This window comes from Anser cygnoides, chromosome 3 (assembly GCF_040182565.1).
Source record: "Anser cygnoides isolate HZ-2024a breed goose chromosome 3, Taihu_goose_T2T_genome, whole genome shotgun sequence".
NCBI lineage: Eukaryota > Metazoa > Chordata > Aves > Anseriformes > Anatidae > Anser > Anser cygnoides.
In genome coordinates, this window is record NC_089875.1 from 94664113 (window position 1) to 94683497 (window position 19385).

At 35.0% G+C, this 19385-nt stretch overlaps 1 protein-coding gene across 3 annotated transcripts in view; it reads left to right on the plus strand.

Annotated features, from left to right (window-relative positions):
- The window catches only part of EYS (eyes shut homolog), a 953299-nt gene that overhangs the window by 826167 nt on the left and 107747 nt on the right, over nucleotides 1-19385 (plus strand). For all 3 annotated transcript variants that reach the window (XM_066994734.1, XM_066994735.1, XM_066994736.1), the window contains one exon: nucleotides 15944-16052. In XM_066994734.1, coding sequence (XP_066850835.1) covers nucleotides 15944-16052 — 109 coding nt within the window. The remainder of the gene's footprint in view (nucleotides 1-15943; nucleotides 16053-19385) is intronic.

The window sequence follows — 19385 nt, forward strand, 5'->3', positions numbered from 1 at the left end:
CTTTGTTATGACAAATACAATGTTTTGCTTTGTTATGACAAATACAATGTTTTGCAAGTTTATGAACTTATGTGTATGTTTCATAGTTCCCCAAAACTTCATAATATGGGTGTTTTTCTGCCAAAAAAAACCAGGCCATCCAAACATTTTAGTGTTCTGAATTATACACTGAAACTGGGGTTTACTACTGAACAGATGAATTTAAAAGTAAATAGGATCAAACCAAATGGATGTATTCATATTGCGGGACAAAATCCGAGCTAACACATTTTCAGGTGGGAACTTTGTGATTTCACATTATTTAATATAATAGTTAAAGACTCTGATTTTATTTGTGCATATAATCTATACACTGGCAAATCAGGAACAGATTAATCTGAAATGAATTTTTCTCAGTTATAGATGTTTATTCTGATAAATTGAAACTTTATGCACTGCCTTATTTGTTACCTGAACATCTACATGATTGATAGTATTGAGCATCCCTTTAAAATGAAATGTTTAATCTCAGCTTTATTCTTGTAGAGAAATACTTTCCAATATTTCCAATTTCAGCATGTATGGATTTGCATTCCCAATATTTTATTGAAAAAGTGGACATGAAAATGAAGAAATAGAGCACCTCATCTGGAACGAAAACCAGACTGCACATACACAGCAACAGTCATTGTGGTGTTTACACTTCCTTAATTTCCTTAATGACATACATTCATAAAATATAATCTTGTTAAAGGGCTAGTGTCCAACATAAGGTTTCATCTACCCATGCATGAAGAAATGCTGCACATTTCACATCATAAAGATTTCTCTTTTCCATAAACACCGCATAGTTTCTATGTTTATACTCTGATGAAAGTAATCCATCTTGTTTAAAAGATGGAAAACTTAATAAAGGGTGGCATATGAGCACACATTTACTCATACAACCTAAATGTGTTATATTTACCTTGTTTTTCTTCTTTGCAGTTAATATTCATGAATCTTGTGAAGTATTTATTTTCCAAACAACACACTTCAGCTCAAATATACATTGCTAATCAAAGTGTCTGAATAAAATAGGAGATAAGACATTTATAATATGTTATAAAATGTGCATATGGCTATTTAAATATTCTCTCTCTTGAAACATATCCAAATTATATTTTAATCCATATTTTATCTTTTTATATTCAAGTAAGGAATAAATATATAATACTGTAGTTTCATGTGCATTTTAGAGTAGTTTTAAAGAAAATTGCAGCTAAAATGTATATAAACATATTGCCATAAAATAGTCTCTTTTTTTCTTTAAAAAAAATGTTTGGCTATAGCTTAGAAAAAAATTCTCAGCTCTTCATATGGATTGCTGTGATTTAGAAAACTTCAAGTACAAGGTATATATGCAAGTATTATGAGAATATTAATTTCTCTGACATGGCAGTTCTAAAGCTCGAACTCTTTAGTGTTAAGGAAAAACACAGCATATATGTCATAAGCAGGTAGCAACAAAACAGCTAATGACTCTGGTCCAGTGAAAGGTGAGTTAACCCCTTTCATCAGTTTAGATGATAACAATACACTATGAAGTTCTGTGCTATTCTATGCTTATATGTGCATTCTGAAAGCACAGATGTGCTCCATTCTGGTTCTTTGTTCAAATAAATATGCAACAGCCAAGTGGCAGTTTTTGAAAAATGCAAGCAACTGATTGTATTGCCTGGTAGTTAGGCTTCACAAATCAATAAATCTTCAGTCTGGTAAGTGTGTGTGCCATTTAACGTTTCTGTCTTGTATTATTGACCTGAGGTGGGTTGCTCATGCTTTGTGAAATTAGATTTGTAATGCGCCTGGCACTTTTAGTAGCACTGTTACCTCTCATTTGTTATCTAAAATCAGAGCTACTCTTCACCTGTGTTGAAGAGAGCCTGAAGGGATTATGATGACAGGGACTCATCTTCTTTCTTACTGATGATGTCAAAACAAAAGACACAATGTTGGTGAGGATTGGAGACACAGAGATTACTCTCTTAACTGTTGCTACAGCCTACTAAGAAAGATAAATCATTCATTCCAAGTTTCATGTGGGCTAGAAATTGTGTGTTCCCCTTCTAAAGTATACTCTGCTGGAATTCTTGGCCCTTTATTTATGACAACATAACAAGAAATGCTTACCACAAATAAAATGCTAGTGATATTTCTTGTAATATAGAGAAAACTACTTTTTGTCAATAGCTTAGTTTCAGTTAGACTAAAATAATAGTTTACCAAGTTAAGCAGTACAGTGGAGATTTCAGTATGCTAAGAGGCAGTCCTGATTCACATTCCCTTTGCATTTTTTTGATATTAATGTAATTCAACTGAATTAAGCATTCTTAGACCTTACTTCATAGACAGTTGAGTAGGGAAGACAAGTGCTTCAGGAGCTGGTCCTGAATGATAACAGAGAGTAGATGTCTGCCTTTTCCTTTTTTTCTGACTAGGATGCGTCTGAAAATGTAAAGAAGCAAATTACTTGAATATGATCAGCAGAGCCTGAGAACAGGCTTCCTGAATCTCACTAGGAGAAGTAGGCACATAAAGTTTGTCTAAGTCTGAATTAGGGCAATGTAAGTGTTGCTCTAAGGTTCAAGGACTCTAGTTGCAAAGAACAAGAAGAAACGAACCTTAAAGACTCTGAAACCAAAATACCATTAAAGAATCTTCAATTTATTAAAAAAAAAAAAAAAATCAATACTTAAATGCATACCACTGAAATACCAGGAGAAAATCTTCTGGTCATGAGTGGTGGTAAAGACAGCAACCTCAATTTCAGGGCTCGCACTAATTGGCAGTAGAAGGATTTTATTCTTTGCAGTCTCCCCTGTATTAACACTGTAAGTATATAAATTGTTCGTTCCCTTGGCATTCAAGTTAAAGAGTAGGCTTCTCATTAACCACATTGCTTAACCTATTTTTCTTTTAGTTTTCCCCAATGTAGAGGGGGGTGTAGTAGTTCATTTTAGGCCATCAGGCTATGTAAAGGAAAAATAATTAGTGCTGCCTGGTGGAAGTGATAAATGTTGCTCATTATTGTATTTCTTCTGTCTGCAATAGGTAAGAAAATAGAAGATTCTCAATTGGAGGTCATTTTAGTATTGTATTGTTATCTGTACAACGTTGCATTGAACAGCTTTATTCATGTGTCAGGTGGCCTCCTAATTTTCATTCATAGGATCAGATTTATGTGAGACCCTAAATGGAAGACTATATCTTAAGATGGCTCACATAATCATTCATTCCTACATTCTAGTGCAATACTAAGCTTCTAACTCCAGAAGTGTCGATATGCTGCAGGGAGTAATAGCCCTTCTCAGGGGAGGGGAGAGAGAGAGAACTGGTAGTACATTACCTACCATGTCTCTTTGTGAGTACATTAAAGTACATTTTCATGCTCTTTTGAGGCAGTTTGTTGGTCAGGTGTTAGGACAATTCAATCCTCAACTTTTGTTTGAATTTACCTTTTTCATTACTGTGGTGAGTGGAATTTCCCCTGCTCAGAATATGGTATTTTGGATATGTTCTTTGTTTTTTTTCATTCTTCATTCTGTTTTGGCCATTCTATCAAACACAATTTAAGTATACACAGAAAAATTCTTACTGCCATAGGCAAATTGTTAGTATAACCTTATGTAGGTAAACATTGGCTGTCAGAAACATACATAGACATGCATTTTCTTCACAATTTCTATCTCATAGCCATTTCACATGGGACAATTGTTTCCATACATCCATACACTGATTTCTTATTTTTCTTTATTTTCACTGGTACTTTCATATGCATAAGATTCACTTAGCTGGTAGGTAGATACATGGTTTAACAAAGAGTATTATATATAATGTCACAGTCTCCAATGCAACAATACAGAAGATATCCAAACAGTTTTTGAAATTTGAGGCTTTACCAAGTTTTATCTTGGTAAAGTTTCTCTTTTCTGTTTTGCCGGGCTTAGAAAAATGTTAATTTGCTCAGTGGGAGATAATACTGGATGTTTCCTATATAGAGTTATACTCTGCTTCTACTGATATTAATATGAATCTTAACAGTTTTTAAAATAGAAACATGATCCAACACACTTTTTCAGTGTGATCAAAATCACTGTAACTACAAGTGATACTGTAGCTAAAGAGAATGATGTGCCTGATAATAGTGTCATGTTTCTCTCCAGAATAAAAGTTCTCTGACTTGGAAAAGTCTTGTACTTTTGTAAAGAGTACAAGTATTCTTCTATTCTTTTAAAGTTAAGTTTTGGGTGCTCTATGCAATCAAATTTAGGCTTCAATCTATTCACTGTTCAGCAGAAGTCTCCCAGTTTGCCCTTTGTCAACAAAGTAATGTGTTGCTGCTTTTGATCGCTATTTAGGCTTTTTCTAAATGAACAAAAACACCTAATTTGGCTTCCCCAGAGGAAAGCATATGACTTTTTAGATAATAGATCAGTGTTAGGGAGCTTGTTTGCCATTTTCTGTACTTAAATGGTTTCATCTGTACTTAAGGGAAGAACAACAGGTCAAAACCTATTATGTAATGACTCTTCATATAAAGGGCTTCACTCTTTTCTTGTCAGTATATTCTTTTTGTGAAGATTATAGTTTAATTTTACTCTTTCTCTCTGTATGTCTTCCACGCTATTTATTAGGTGTTACATAGACTTTAACTGGGATTACATAAGGGGAGTAAAAGAAAAAGCAAACTTTCCTTTCTCTTGTTATATATTATTAACTAAAATTGCTTGAATGCAATTATATTTATATTAAAATTTAGTCAACGAGAGAAACCAAAGTAGTGGGTAAGAACAAGCTGTTCAAAAGACTGCAAGCACTTTCCAAAAGTAATGTTCATCTCTGGAGCTCTGAGGAGTAGAAGTCTTTTTCTTTGTTATATAATATGGACTCAAAGACAAGTTAAAGGTGACCATAATGAAAATTGAAATAGCCATGTTCAGGTGGAGCAAATACCCAGTTGGTACATGAACATGAGGCTACGCTATCAAAAACAGGAGAATGTAACAGCATTGGATCTCAAAGGTGAATTATTGAGTTAAAAAGTACAGCTTTTTATTAGCAATAAACACTAGTGGGCCCATGCATTCATCTAACAGAAAGAAAAGCCCACAATAATACACAAAGAAGCCTATTGTGATCCAACAGAGAGCATAAGCACAAGTGCAGTATTCTCCATACTTCTAAGCAAAAAACAGGTTGTCCTGAAACTCAGAATTGAACATCTGGTGTTCCTAGGAGTTGGTGCCTACTGACAGGATCACGTCTGTAACAATCTCCTCTTGCAATACTGTCATGATCATGAATAATGATAACAATATTGCAATGATGATGAGAACAACTATGAAATTTTGTTGCAGCTTCAAAACTCTGTATAAATATTAATGCTGTTTTTTCCAGTATTGTTGTGCCATTCCCATTTTTACGTGTGTGAAATGGAGATGTCACAGTCTGTCAGTCTGTTGTCACAGTGCACTGATGTATTGTGTTTACACCAGTGCAGTCCCCGTGAAATCAGTGGAATTGCAGAGATATGATTAAGAGCAGAACTTCTGCTTTCCTATTAGGAGTCAGTCTGAGAATAGATATCTTCGAAGTCATGATTCATAAAATATATCTGTTGAGGAAAAGCATTCAATTGAAGTAAATGATCCTTGGGTGCATGCTCCCTGTAGTATACCGGGTGATATATGCATTAGAAAGAATCCCATTAACTGATCTACTAAAGGATCACATACTTAACTCTGGGATTGGCAGAGCTTGCAGAACTGGCATAAGTGAGGAATGAAGAAAGTTAAGTAGAACCTGGCAGAAACAGTCCCAGTTTCACATAAAGTGGGTATGATTAGATTTTCAGCTGGTGACGTGCTTATTACACAAACGTGGGTTGCTGTTTTTTTTTATATTCTATGTAATATGTGAAAAACTGTGTGCAGACGTTTCATAAAGAAATCGCATCTCCTATGCAAGATAGAGAATTTTATGCAAGATAAAGTATATTTGTTCTCCCTATACTATCCAATTCTTCTGGTATCTCTACAGCAGAAGAGAAAAAATAGTTTGAATGAGAACAAAAATTTTTTCCTTTTTGCCTTTTTATTCAGAACTCTTTAGAAAGACTTCTTAGAAAGACTATCTTCCTTAGAAGATAACATTACAGTTGTGTCTAATAGAAAGAATCTAGGCCTATATGTATTCAGAGACATTAATCATTGCAGTTACTTCCGTTGCAGTTCTGTTGTTTGTCCATTCTAAGACCAGTTCTACTCTTTCTTTACTTTCAGAATCATCTGAAAGACTGTAAATGTCATTAATTTTAAGCTTAGATTTAACCAAATCAGAGACAAATATTAGTGTTAACATGCCTTCACTGAAATATATTTAATTATTTTGATAGAAATGTTAGAATTATACAATTGCAGGGCTGCAAGAGATCTTAGGTCATCACCTGCTCTTTTCCATTGCCTTAGCAGGGCACGCTTACTCCATACTTTGTTATAACTGTAAAGTACATGGTTATGTCCTTTCTAACACGTTTTTCTCACCTGTGCTTAAAAACATGCAGCGAGGGACCCTGTATAAACCCATGAAATCTACTTTAATATCCATCCCATTATAGAGACTTTTTTCTAATGCCTGTCATGGAGAAAAAAACAGACTTTATTGTTGTTGTTGTTTGTAGCAACCTTATCTGTGCTTGGAGATTACAATGAGCATCTAATTTGTCTTTTTCAGCTCCTTCAGTTTTGCCTAAGTGATCTATGATGAGTATTAGCAAAAGTAATTATCTGCTAAAAGAATGCTAACAATGAAAGAATATATCTTGGATTTGATGAAACCTGGATTTAAACTTACCTTTCAGGTCACTTTTTCAGGTGTCTAGTGGTTCCTGAAACTTTCTTCTAGTTTTGCTTCTCTTGGCTGATGTATTCTTCAATGTGATGTACCATTTCAAGGCTATTAGCATGCCTTATGTTTCAGCAATGATAGAAATGAGGGAAAGTTAGATACCAAACATGTTGATGACAGTAAGGGAACAGAGGACCAGAGACTAGTGAAAATTGATAGACTGAGCAAAGCTCCTACTGCTTAATAAAGTGGGCTATTAAGAATTATGATGTCATTCATCATTCTTATGTTGGAAGAAAGCAGAAAAATGTTTACATGTCTACTCTCTATATACCTATTTATACATCACAGTCTTATGCTTACGTTTTCTGTAACAGGATGGCATTGTTGTCATATTTTCAGCTTGTCATCTAGTCTTAAGGATCTTTCTTGTGGAACTGTTTTCAGCTGTTTCCAATAGTCCTGGGAGGTTTCAAACACACTGGAGTACATTTGGCTTATAATTATTATTCTGTATTAAGTACTGTTTATTGTGTTAATAATAGATTAATTATTACTAAATTGTGTGAAGGGACATGACAGCAAGCCTAGCAAAACACCCTCATAAAAGCTACCTTGGAGCTGATGATGTACATCAAGCCAATTTTTGGTGAATCTTTATTATATTAAATAATCTGTAAATGAAAGAAAATATGTGTATGAAAGAGTAGAATAAATACACATTTTTGTTTTGGTTTTGTTTTTAAAACTACAGTATGACACACAAAAAAAAAGATTCTGTCCAAGAAAATAACAGCAAAAAGTCACTGTCAGACTGGCTAGTCTTTGAATACTAAAACTGCCTACTTTGGGAGTATAGGTGTAGTAAACAGGTTTGAAATTAAGTGGGTTCACTTTGATGGTATTTAAAATAGCATGTTAGTAATATAAAGCCAAGTTCTAAATGCCGCTCCCGTATGGATACTTCATTTCTTATAGATTGATATATGTATGATAAGAAAAAGCTCAGCAATTTTAATAAAAGAGCCATGCAAAGATGCTGTTATTCTTCCTGGATTAATCAGAACTGAGGAAGAGCTGGCAATTTTTTCTCCCTCATGTTAATGTGAGGCTATTGACATTCATTACACTTTATTAGAACTTGGCCTGTTCTCAGAAGCTCTAGCAAGTACTATGATGGCAGTCTGAAAGTTGGAATTTTGACAAATACCATATTCCAATATACAGCAAATTATGCTAGTTGAAGGTCCACTAAGAAACAAAAGGCAAATAGTACCTTTTTAATGTCAAAATCTGTATTTAATATTATGATAATAGGAAAGTGTATAAAATGTGTGTAAGAAAGGTTTAATACAGTAACATATCACTAGTTTTATTAATACCATAAGATCTGTGTTAAGAAAATGATGACATCCAGGAATATGTTAAGTCACATGGGGAAGACCTATAAGGTTTTTCTATTTCTTCTTGCTCTTCTCCTTCTGACTTGTAATTTTGAATATTTTTTTAAAAGACCTACTTGGAAAAATGGGTGAAAAGAATGCATGTAGTACAAAACATATGATACTACTGTACAAATCGTTCTGCTTGTATACTACGTAAGAGCTCTTGTTTAAATATCACATGTGAATTTCAGTTCAAACTTCCTCATACATTTTGAAGTGTTATTTCCCACAGATAAATCCAAAAGTCTGCAGAAAATCATGTGTTCTATGCATAAAACAACCCTGCCAATAAATCTATAATCAAATGCAAATAAGAAACATTCAATTTAAAAGGAAATTAGTGTCGAAAGTGGTGTCTAAGACTGGTATCCATTAAACTATGTATGTGTGTTCAAACAACAACTACATAGTTCCTTTTTGTTGTTGTTTTTCTTTTCTTTTGTTTATAATTGGTTGCACCCACAATGAAGAAAGAGAAAATGGAGTATCAGGAAGACTTTCAAAGTCAACCATGATGTAATTGGACTGATGTTCTAAAAGCTCAGTTTTCAGTCTTGTTTAGACAATTCTTTTTGCAACTATTCTTTTCATAGAAAACAATAAACAGTATTTTCAATAATGCAATGTGGAGCACTCAGGAGTCAGGCCAGTAACACGGACCTCCAACTTCCTTTTGAATAAAAGAGAATCAGTGCACTACTGCAGGACCCTCTCTGCAATACAAACATACCAAGCATATCGATAGAAAAGTAGTATCATTTGTATGCTAGCTACAATACTCTTGAGTATGAATAAATCAGATCAACTGCTTATAATCGTAAGTCACACTAGAGCCCCAAAGATATTCATGTGCATTATTATGTCCACTTTTATGTATGCTATCCTTAAAGAATTCACTCTCTCTCTGAAGTTTCTCCATCTTCATGTATTTTTTAAGTTCTGCTTTTCCTGCATGCTCTAGTAAAACTTATCAAGGAATAAGGGAAGAATTTAAGTACAAATAGCAGAAGCTATTTTTTAGCATTGTTAGGAGGAAGGCTGTTGAGTTCGATGTATGGATATGAGGAAAGTGTCAGCAATAATAGGGAATGTAATATTAGGTGTAATGCTTCCAAAGAACTGTTAACTGTTTTACTTCACATATTGAAGAACAGCTTTTGAATCTTACACAAACACCAAACACTCTAAGACCCAATTAAGAAAACACTCAAAATAAACCGTCAGCAAGACTCAGATTTTCTATCCCATCAGAAGAGCAGAAGAGCCTTTTAAGGGTTAGAATTTCCTTTCTCTTCCAAATCCAGACCTTTGACAAGCAACACATTCCCACAGACACACAAACACACTTTCTTTTTTTATAAAGAGCATCAGGAGATTACTAGTACTGCAAGACACTATTAGGGGTCAAAGTCATCTGTGTTTTTTTCCCTCTTCCATGCTTCTGCCGACTCCCTTGCCTTGTCTCTGTCTCTCTCTCTCTCCCCCCCCTGCTGGTTTGCATTTACATCTAGGTCACTTCATAACAACTAGAAAATGTGAAATTTGGTGTTGAATGGCTGGAGGTTACAATAGACATTTCATTGATTTCAAATAAAATGTCAGACATAAAATGAAGCATTCATTTCTGTAATTATCACTGCTTAGTGATACTAAAATTTCACCTTGTTGAAATAGAAGAGGGTAAAGAAACATATGAATATTTCCATAGAAGCAGCATGTTGAAGTCACTTTTCGGAAGAGAGGGTATGTTTTTAATAACAGAAATATTTTTTAGGGAAACAAATAATAAATGCAGCAATTCTGGAGAGAAGTACCAAGAGATTATTAAAACTGTAAGGCACAGTACACATTTTCACACTTGTGAATTGAATGTGCTCAGTCAAAAGTAAAATCACTGTTCTTGAAAAATCTCCTGTATTGCTTGACAGCTGGTTAGATGTTCCCTTGACAACTGCTCTGGTTAATCAAGGGTGTAAATGAAGCTGCTGTTTCAGTGTTTTGCAGGAGTCATTTTAGATTGTCTCTTTAATATCAACGCTTTTTCAGTGAAGAGTCATGTGTGTTTTTGTTGGGATTTTTTTCCCATGATGTATTATTAAGTTGGGTTAGTGTTTGTCAGCTTGAAGGAAAAAAATAGCAAATAGTTCTAAAAGTAATCCTCCAATTGTAACATTAAAAAGTGGACAGTAGTTTAACTGGTTTGTAATCATTTCTCAGAAGACTAGAAAAACCCATCTTCTATCTTCTAGATATTGATTTTTTAAAAAAAATATTTCTATGACAATTTAGCTTGCATAAAATTAGAGGCCAGTTCTCTTTATAAAGCCTGTTTTGTTTTGTTTCTTTTTTGTACCCACTGATCTGACCTTTTAATTTTATGTCTCTCCTTAGGCTGTTAGAAATCTGGCTGCACCTACAGCACTATACAGAAAATATAATTACTATAAACTATATTTTTTAAAGTTTGTTTACACAACCGTGAATGCACCATTTTTAGATGATTACATTATGTAGTTATAATGCATGAATGCAGTTAAGAGTCTTCCAGAAGTTCCACTCTCTGGACCCATTCTCATCCGTATTGTCAAATATGTAATCAGTTTAAGATACTTTACTGTGTTTCCCTTGATATAAACTGGTAGCTGAAGCAATCATGCTATCAATTAGGGCTTAAGTCAGTCTTTCCAATGATTAGAAGAGACATCAGTATGCTTTTTGATCATACTTTCTATTGTGCTCCTTTAGTGCCACCTGGTGACCAGCTTGAAGAAAAAGAAATTACGATCATTTCTCACGTGGAGAAGTAGCTGTGATAATTTGAAATAAAACCTTTACTCGAGAAAGATTATACCAGGCGACAGATTTAGAAGTGCCTCAGTCTTTCCTAGTTTAAGAGGATTTCTTTTAATACAATTTCCAACCTAAATTAATTCCATACTTTATATCTACAATTGTGTCATAGACACAAGCATGTTAGGTAAACATTGCACTTTGTTAGAAATTCAGTGTTCAGTCACTTGATTAATCAAGTTGTAACTAGTAACTGCAGTAATCACTGTATGCAACTTCAGTTTCGTGTCTGCTGAGGTCCATCAGTCTTTTGTAAAGAAACAGCCCCTGTAGTAAACCCTTTGTTAATTCTTGTTCTTAACAAGAGCTTATATAAAATCCACAGCAGCTATGAAAAATCATGTTATTCTAAGCCAAATGCAGAAAAGAAGTCTGAACCTCTTCTCATTTCAAATCTGCGGAAACAAATATTCTGCTACATCAGGCCTGCACCTTAGCATTTACAGGAACAGGTTGGGCCCCACATGGCTCCAGACCTAGTTAGATTACTGTAAGAAATGCTCTGTATATCATTCCCATGCGTCCTACACACATACATGTTTCCCATACCTACTCTCTACACACTCAGTTCTCTTCTGCTACGTGAAACCTTTTTATATCATTACAAGTGTGATGTGCATGAATCAGACCAATTTTGGTGCCTGACAAAATAATCCTGCAATAGGAATCATATTGCATTCTATTCAGTCACTGTCTCCGGAGGTAAAAATACGCCAGCTTTGAATGCAACTGAAATATGCCACTGAGATGTGAGGCAGATGGACTGAAATGCCTTCAGCATCTAAACAAGTGAAAACCACAACTGAACTACAAATACGTCAAAATTTAAAGATGTCGGTGATTAGCCACTTTTATCTCGGGTGTTCTTTATGTGAGGTCAGTATCTCATAATAGGAGGTTAATTAGAAAAAGAAAGAAAAAATGTCAACAGAATAAATCATCAGTTTGGTTTTATCTTTTCTAATATAGATGGATTTTTTTTTTTTATATATATAAGGTGTGTGTAGTAATACTGCTGCATTTATCTAGCTGCAAGATTAAGACAGATTTAATCTTGGTTTATAAGAGAAATATTATCCAGTTGTACAGCTAGATGAAGAGGCATTTTATTTCAGGTCATTTCTGCTGCAGAACATTTCAAGCATATTCTCTTCTCCATCATTGTTTTTAAAAACTAGAATAATTATCTTTCATATGTCCATATTTTAGTACTTTGTGATTGCAAATGCTGTGGTAAAGATAGAGACAGCATTTCTGTTTTAATTGCCATTTTTCATTATTTTCATAATTTTCTCAGAAAGCTGTCTTTTGGGCTGAAATTTTCCATGCTCTGTCTCTTTTCAAAAGCTCTTCTAAGCATATGTGAGTAATCTAGCAAACTCAAACACTCCTAATTTTGTGGTAATCTAAGCATGAAAAATATTCATTTCTCTCACATTTCAAATGACAAGTTTTTCATTTCTGTGACATAAGACAGAGAGAATTTTCATGTATTATTTGCTTGGAAGTTCTTGCAGAGAAAGGAGCAAACGCTGAAGGCGGTGGTGGCAGCAATCCTAACATGCGCTCCGGAATACAGGGCAGTAGATTGCTGCTCACAGCCTCTGCTTTTTTCTAACAGCTCAGTCTCTAATCTGCTGGCTGACATCAATCTAATCGGCTCTTCCCTTTGAGTTTACATTGCCATATCTTAAAAAAAATATATAGCTTTATGTTCTTTGTGAAGTTAAGACCTGATGTTCAAAATCACTGTGTAGTAGCTGCTGCTTATAGGTATTTATTATTTCCATTTTTCTGACATGCTACTTTAAAAGTAGAATGAATCACCAGATACACCTGAGTAGGGATAACCATGTTAGCATGTATATGATTTAGGATACCTGTGATTAGCTACACAAAGATACTGCAGTAAAAACCATTTCAAAATTGAATAATCTTTAAAGATTATTTTAATTGCACCTATTTTTATTTTTCTATGTCTTTTTTTCTTTCCTTTGCAAAGAATCTAAACAAGAGAAATTACGTACCTGAAGCAGTGATCATGTTTGAATACCAGACATTTGCAATGAAAACTTACAATGCTGAATTCAGCTTGGTAGGCTAATTGCTTGAAGCTGATCAAATGACATAGACCATGCTGTTCTATTCTTCTCTATCAGGCAAACATTCTTAGTTATGAATATTGCCACATCACTTAAAGCTTTATTCGTTGTTAGTTGGACTGTTGTCAAATGTGATATGTAGGGTTAAATCTTGAATTAATATAGAAACTACAGAATATGCAGATTCCAGAAATCTTTCTGAAAAGCAGGGATAAGGGAGGGTGAGGAGGAGGCACTGCTGTGGGTATATTAGGTCTATGCCAGAAAATCCACATTGACTGGTATCAAGGAAAGGTTATGAGTTGGTTTTCTCCACAAGAATGGTAAATTTACTTTTACCTGAGAAATTATTTTTATACACTGTGATTTTCCTGGAGAATTACCAGCAGCAGAAATATTAGTAGGAATATTAAATGAAATTCAAGGTATTTTTAACATACCACGAATTGGTTGGAAATCAGAGCAGATAGAAGTACTTTCTCCAAAATTGTCCTTATGCTGAGCATTTGTAAAGGAAATCACAAATGCCCACTATTTATTGAGGAGGAGCTTGTGTTTACTCAGTCCACATTTTATAAAGAAATTGTGAAAATCAGCTAATCTTCAGAACAGCAGACATTGCTGTTGACTCCCTACATTACAAATGAAATGTTATTGTAACTTTATACTACATAAGAAGGAACTGAAAATATTAACTTCACTTTTTTAAAGCCTAAAATTAAAGAAAAACAAACATTTTTCAAATTCAGTTGAATAGTCTGAGAGTCTAGGTTACATTTTAAAGGGCGATGTGGAAGATGCCACTCAAATATCTGTCTTGCAAACAATTTTTAAAACACTGTTGTTCCTAATTTAAAAGTAGGAAAAGTGTTGCAAACTTACAAAGGTGAAATAATTTAACACATTTCAACCCCGTGCAGCAGAATGCAGTGAAAAGTCAATGAGTTAGTATTGACTGAAGTAGCTCTGGAACCAGAAGCAATATAGCCATTAGAAAGGCAGGATTTATTTATATGGGTACATCACCTGCTGATATAGACATACTGCCTATGTGACTTGTGTTGGTGGATGTACTGTTTTTTTCCTGCTCACTCAGATGTCACTGAACTGCAGTTAGTGTTAGAAATGTACCCATATTCATTAGGGGCCTGATACTATATCAATTTATGTCAATACAGTGCTCCCAGTAACTTCACCCAGAGGTGAAAACTGAGACTCCGGATTTCGTACAGGATCTACAGATAGGAGGATAGAAAGTAAAGCCGTATACACAAGCAGAAAAGCAAAGCTCAAGGCATAACACAGGATAAATTATACCATGGCAGCATACAAACAGGTGGTGGTACATGAGGAAGTCGGCATTCAAGAGTGTGGTAGGTTTTGCTGCGGTTCATCCAGGAGTAAATTTATCTTTGGAAGTGCTGAGGTATGTCATTTCTAAGAGTAGTAATATGTGCTTGTAGTGTTCAGGACATCATGGGCTTTAAAATATGTTAACTCTTTCGTAAGTCTGAGGCTTGACATGAAGATTCATTTGCGCCAACGCAAAACAGTTTATGAGATTCCTGTCATTGTCTCTTAATTCAGCTAAAAACATGGGAAATTTGGCAGTCCAAATAAATGTAGAAATTTCTTTCAGGATCAAAATGTTGTGAAAATGTAATATTTTTTTTTTGGTTGAAGGCCTTTCTCTGGAAACACAATTGTATGGATATGACTGAGTAGAGTTTGATGACCTATTGTGCATGTAGTCAGTAAATGTGAACATGGTTCCCAAAAGGAGGCCCATCACATTTTCTTTTAAAGTATGTGAAAATTCAAACTGAGGATGGAAGTCGAAAGCACTTGGACAGAATTATCATAGCTTGGTTTTAAAGAACCTGTCAACTAATATTCTCATATCCTGCCATTGCTGCAATAATGTTTATACTAATTCCTTTCTAAATGCTAAATATATATATTTGAAATATATATATTTACAAATCATCTTGTTGGATTGGATTTTTGTTATTGATATTATTCATAACATTTCCTCAGATCTCATCATAGAAAGAACTTAAAGAATTTGGGGTGTCTGATTGAATGTTCACTAGTGCTTGCTTTACAAATTCCCTTAACGTTATATTCTTCTTTATCTCTGAAGCTCAGTACCAGAGTTTACATTAACAGCGTGCTTCCCAAGTAGCGATAACTATATCACTTTGTAATCTTGCTGCTCTGAGGTATGCAGCCTTTCATTTCTTACTCCATTCTGTTTCCCCTGTAGGGCAGGAAAAGGAAATTTCCACCGATGGAGTTCAGCATCATTCAACATTGATGATACTTGTCCAACAGTCTTCTACACTAGGGAGACCACATGTCAGCCACACTTAGCACTTACAATTTATCAGTACCTACTTACACTTGTGAAGATCTCTTTCTTCATCTCTGTATACATTTCAAAAACTAGAGTCAAGAACAGTAGGAAAGCAAATAGAAGAGGGACATTAAAAGAAGAAACTTACATCTTTTGTCTCCTGGGTAGTCCATGTAGCCATAAAACTAGAATTCTTATTGTCCAAAGACTGTCCTCCCTTATGGAGGCAGAAGCACCTTTTTCACCTTGCCTTTGCTGTATGAGATTCGAATACTCCTCTGTCAGTGGCATAAACAGTAATGAGATCTTCTGTTTCCTTCCAGCTATATGTTGCCTGTTAGCAGTCCTGAAGGGTACTGCATGATTGAAATGGCTGCAGATGGAAATCATCCTGTACAACACAGACTCTCGCTCTCATATGAAGCATCTCAGGTGAGTCTGCAAATCATCAAAAGACAGTTATTTGCTTTGAACACACAGATATCATTATATGCACTTACTTTCTCTTTAATATGTCATTTCACTTAAGGCATCCATAGTGTTTCCAATGATTTCTTCAGCTTACTGAACCCAGAAACGTCTATTTCAGCTGCTTAAAGTCCATGAAAAGGACACTGATACTGCAAGAGGAAAAATAAAATGTTTGCAGTGTCACTGACTTAGGCCACGGTGCTGCTAGGAACAATTCAGATAATGTCTAGCAGTAATCCTGGTTACTTTTTATTTGCAGTGCACACTGTATAGTGGAAGGCAGTTATGAATCATCACTGACTTAACCTGGTGTCAAAACTGTTGGTAGGATTTGCCTTCTGAACAGTATTATAAATGTGATTGTCTCCATTTTGAAACTGGTAACAGAAGACTCACCCTAAATGGGCAATAGGCTAACTTTCCCAGATCTTGAGATTTTCTGTTATTCTTTGTCTCCATTTTATCACCTGTCTTTGTTCTGCATTCTAGCATCACAAGATTCTTTCTGTATGGTATGTTTTAGGTGGTTTGGGACTTGAGAATTTGAACTATGATTGAGAGTTCACCTTATAAGTTTATTCACTAAGAGACAGTACAGTTAATTGTAGAGATACTAATCATGATGTGCATTGCATGGTATGCTCTGTCAATTAGTAATAGGATTTCTTCCCTGATCCTTCCTAGTCAATATCTGTGTTTGCTCAGTTTGATAGAAAGAATTAACTTGTGTTAGATACTACTATTACCCCAATTATTTCTCTTTTCCTAGCTTTGAGATTATCATCCCGGTTTTCTGAAAAAGTAGAAGGTTTCTTTTTCTCTCCCTTTATGTCTGGGGTCTATAACTATGTCAGAAAGTAAATCTATCACTGTTGGCAGCTTCTGTGTAGACAATCTGTGGAAAGAGCTTACCCATCAGGACATAATCATGTAGAGAAGCCAGCAATACCATACTAAAAGAAAAACTTACAGGCAGACACCTTTGATGTCATGCTCCATGTTCATACAGCAGAATCTTTCTGCCCCTAATCAGGAAATTTCTTTCATTCATAAGAAAGTCCACAGCTTTTATCGCGCTCTACAATTACCTTAAAGGAGGCTATAGCGAGGTGGAAATCCATCTCTTTGCCCAAGCACCGAGTGATAAGACAAGAGGAAATGGCCTTAAGTTGCACCAGAGGAGGTTTAGATTGGATATTAGGGAAAATTTCTTCACTGAAAGGGTTGTGTAGTATTGGAACAAGATGCCCAGAGGAGTAGTTGAATCACCATCCTTGGAGGTCTTCAGAAAACGTGTAGATGTAGAGCTTAGTGACATGGTTTAATGGTGGATTTGGCAATGCTAGGTTAAAGTTTGGACTAGATGGTCTTAGATGTCTCTTCCAACCCAAATGATTCTATGATTCTTTTCTGTTTCTTTTTGTGGAGGTCCACAGTTGTGTTTCAGTTCATATGGATTTTTGAAGTGAATGTTCTGGTCACCCCCACTTAGCACACTTCATGTTGCAGAGCAGTCTTGGACCATGCCAACTGAATTCTCTTAGAATAAAGACATTCAAAAGGTGCTCCCTCTGAGTGCACTTATGGTTCTGTAAACACTAACAGGTATTTCAAAGGACCAAATTATATTTAATTCAGATAACCACTTACATGGTGTATAGTACGAATGTCAGATCCTCATGACTAACTATTGTGCTTTACAGATCTGTTTCTAACCTCCTGAAACCGCTGTTTTCTTTACACTTACACAAGCAATGAAAGAAAAAATGGTTTCTTATCTCTAGGAGGACTGAAGAATTTCTTCCCCTTCATGGCTCAGTTGATTCTCCTTACCACTATGGCTCCAGGTGAAGAAGGGCCATTTACAAATAAGTGTTAGAAAACTTAAGCATTAGTATTAGGAAAGTTACCATAGCGTTACCATAATGTTATGTTAAGGCTGTTAGGTTATTAACAAGATTAACATGAATTTTTCCTGTCTGCTTCCTTAAAATATATTCTGGTTGTGTCAGTTTAACTCAGAACAGGACCTTTACAGGAAAAAACGTGCTTTATGGTGTACTAGCATGTGTTTGAACATCTAACATATTATGATAAAAACCATTGATGCAAGAAACTGAGGAGAGCCAACTGAAGTTATTCTGTGGTTCACTGGGTCTGCCCCCAGGTCATCGCTTTTGTAAAGTAAGTCCAATAATAAAAGATTGTGCTGCAAGAGAAGTGTTAGATACATACTTTTTTTTTTTTTTTTTATCATAGACATTGTACGTTCCAGCCCAGTGCTTTGCTTAATTCTTGTAACAGGTTCACAGATGGAGAGAAAATGTCTGTCTGCAAATACTATTTACAGATTTTGTCCAAAACTATGCTGGTTTACAGCTATGTTTGATAGGAGAGAGAGTCAAGTGATACGAAATGAGTTTGACAAGTGCTGAACTGATGTCTTTGAATTCTTTCCATGTGAAAAGTCTGATTTAATTTTATCCATGCTCTAAAAGGTGTAGGATTTTTTTTCCTTTTCTTTTTAAATGAAAGTCATTGTAAGTAGAGGAATATCTGAAGGCATTCATGTTCATTGTATCTCCAAATTTCACTTCAGATTGTCAGCAGCATAGTTCAAGCAGTGATAAAAACCATGTAAGACACAGCAAAACAAGATTATATAGATATGTGAAACCTAGACAAGTCAATATGACGTTTTCCTCCCTCTGCTCCTAAATTTTGCAGTTGGCGTCTAGATATGATAGTGGAGGGCTCCTTAACTATAAATTATCTCCTCACATAAATGATCTCTGTTTTACACATCCTGTGGTATATTTGTTATTCCACTGATTTATTCATACTTGAACTAACTAGCTTTCACTCACTTTCTGGATTGGTGGTACTGTATAAGTAAATGTATCAAAGAATGACAATGAATTTTTTTACCTGATTTTTTAAATTATGAAAAAAAATATGATCTTTTCAATTCCTGACAGGCAAAGGAACTTAGGCATGGTGAAGCTCCATATCAGAGCTCCAAATAGTCGAACACCAGCTTTAGGTGTGGAATTCACAGCACTAAATGAATCACTTGCAAAACTTTTATAAGTTATGGACAAGGTTTTTCATCCTAGATAGGTAGCACAAGAACACTAATATGACTTGGTCAGACCCAATATGAAATAGTTGTGGGAGTTTCTTTGGCACCTTTACCAGGATGTTCTAGGCACTTGTGACTCTAGAATTTACTAACTAAACCTTTCCCTTTTCTCCTGGGCTTCAATATAGTGGTCTGTTTTTTTTCACTCATTC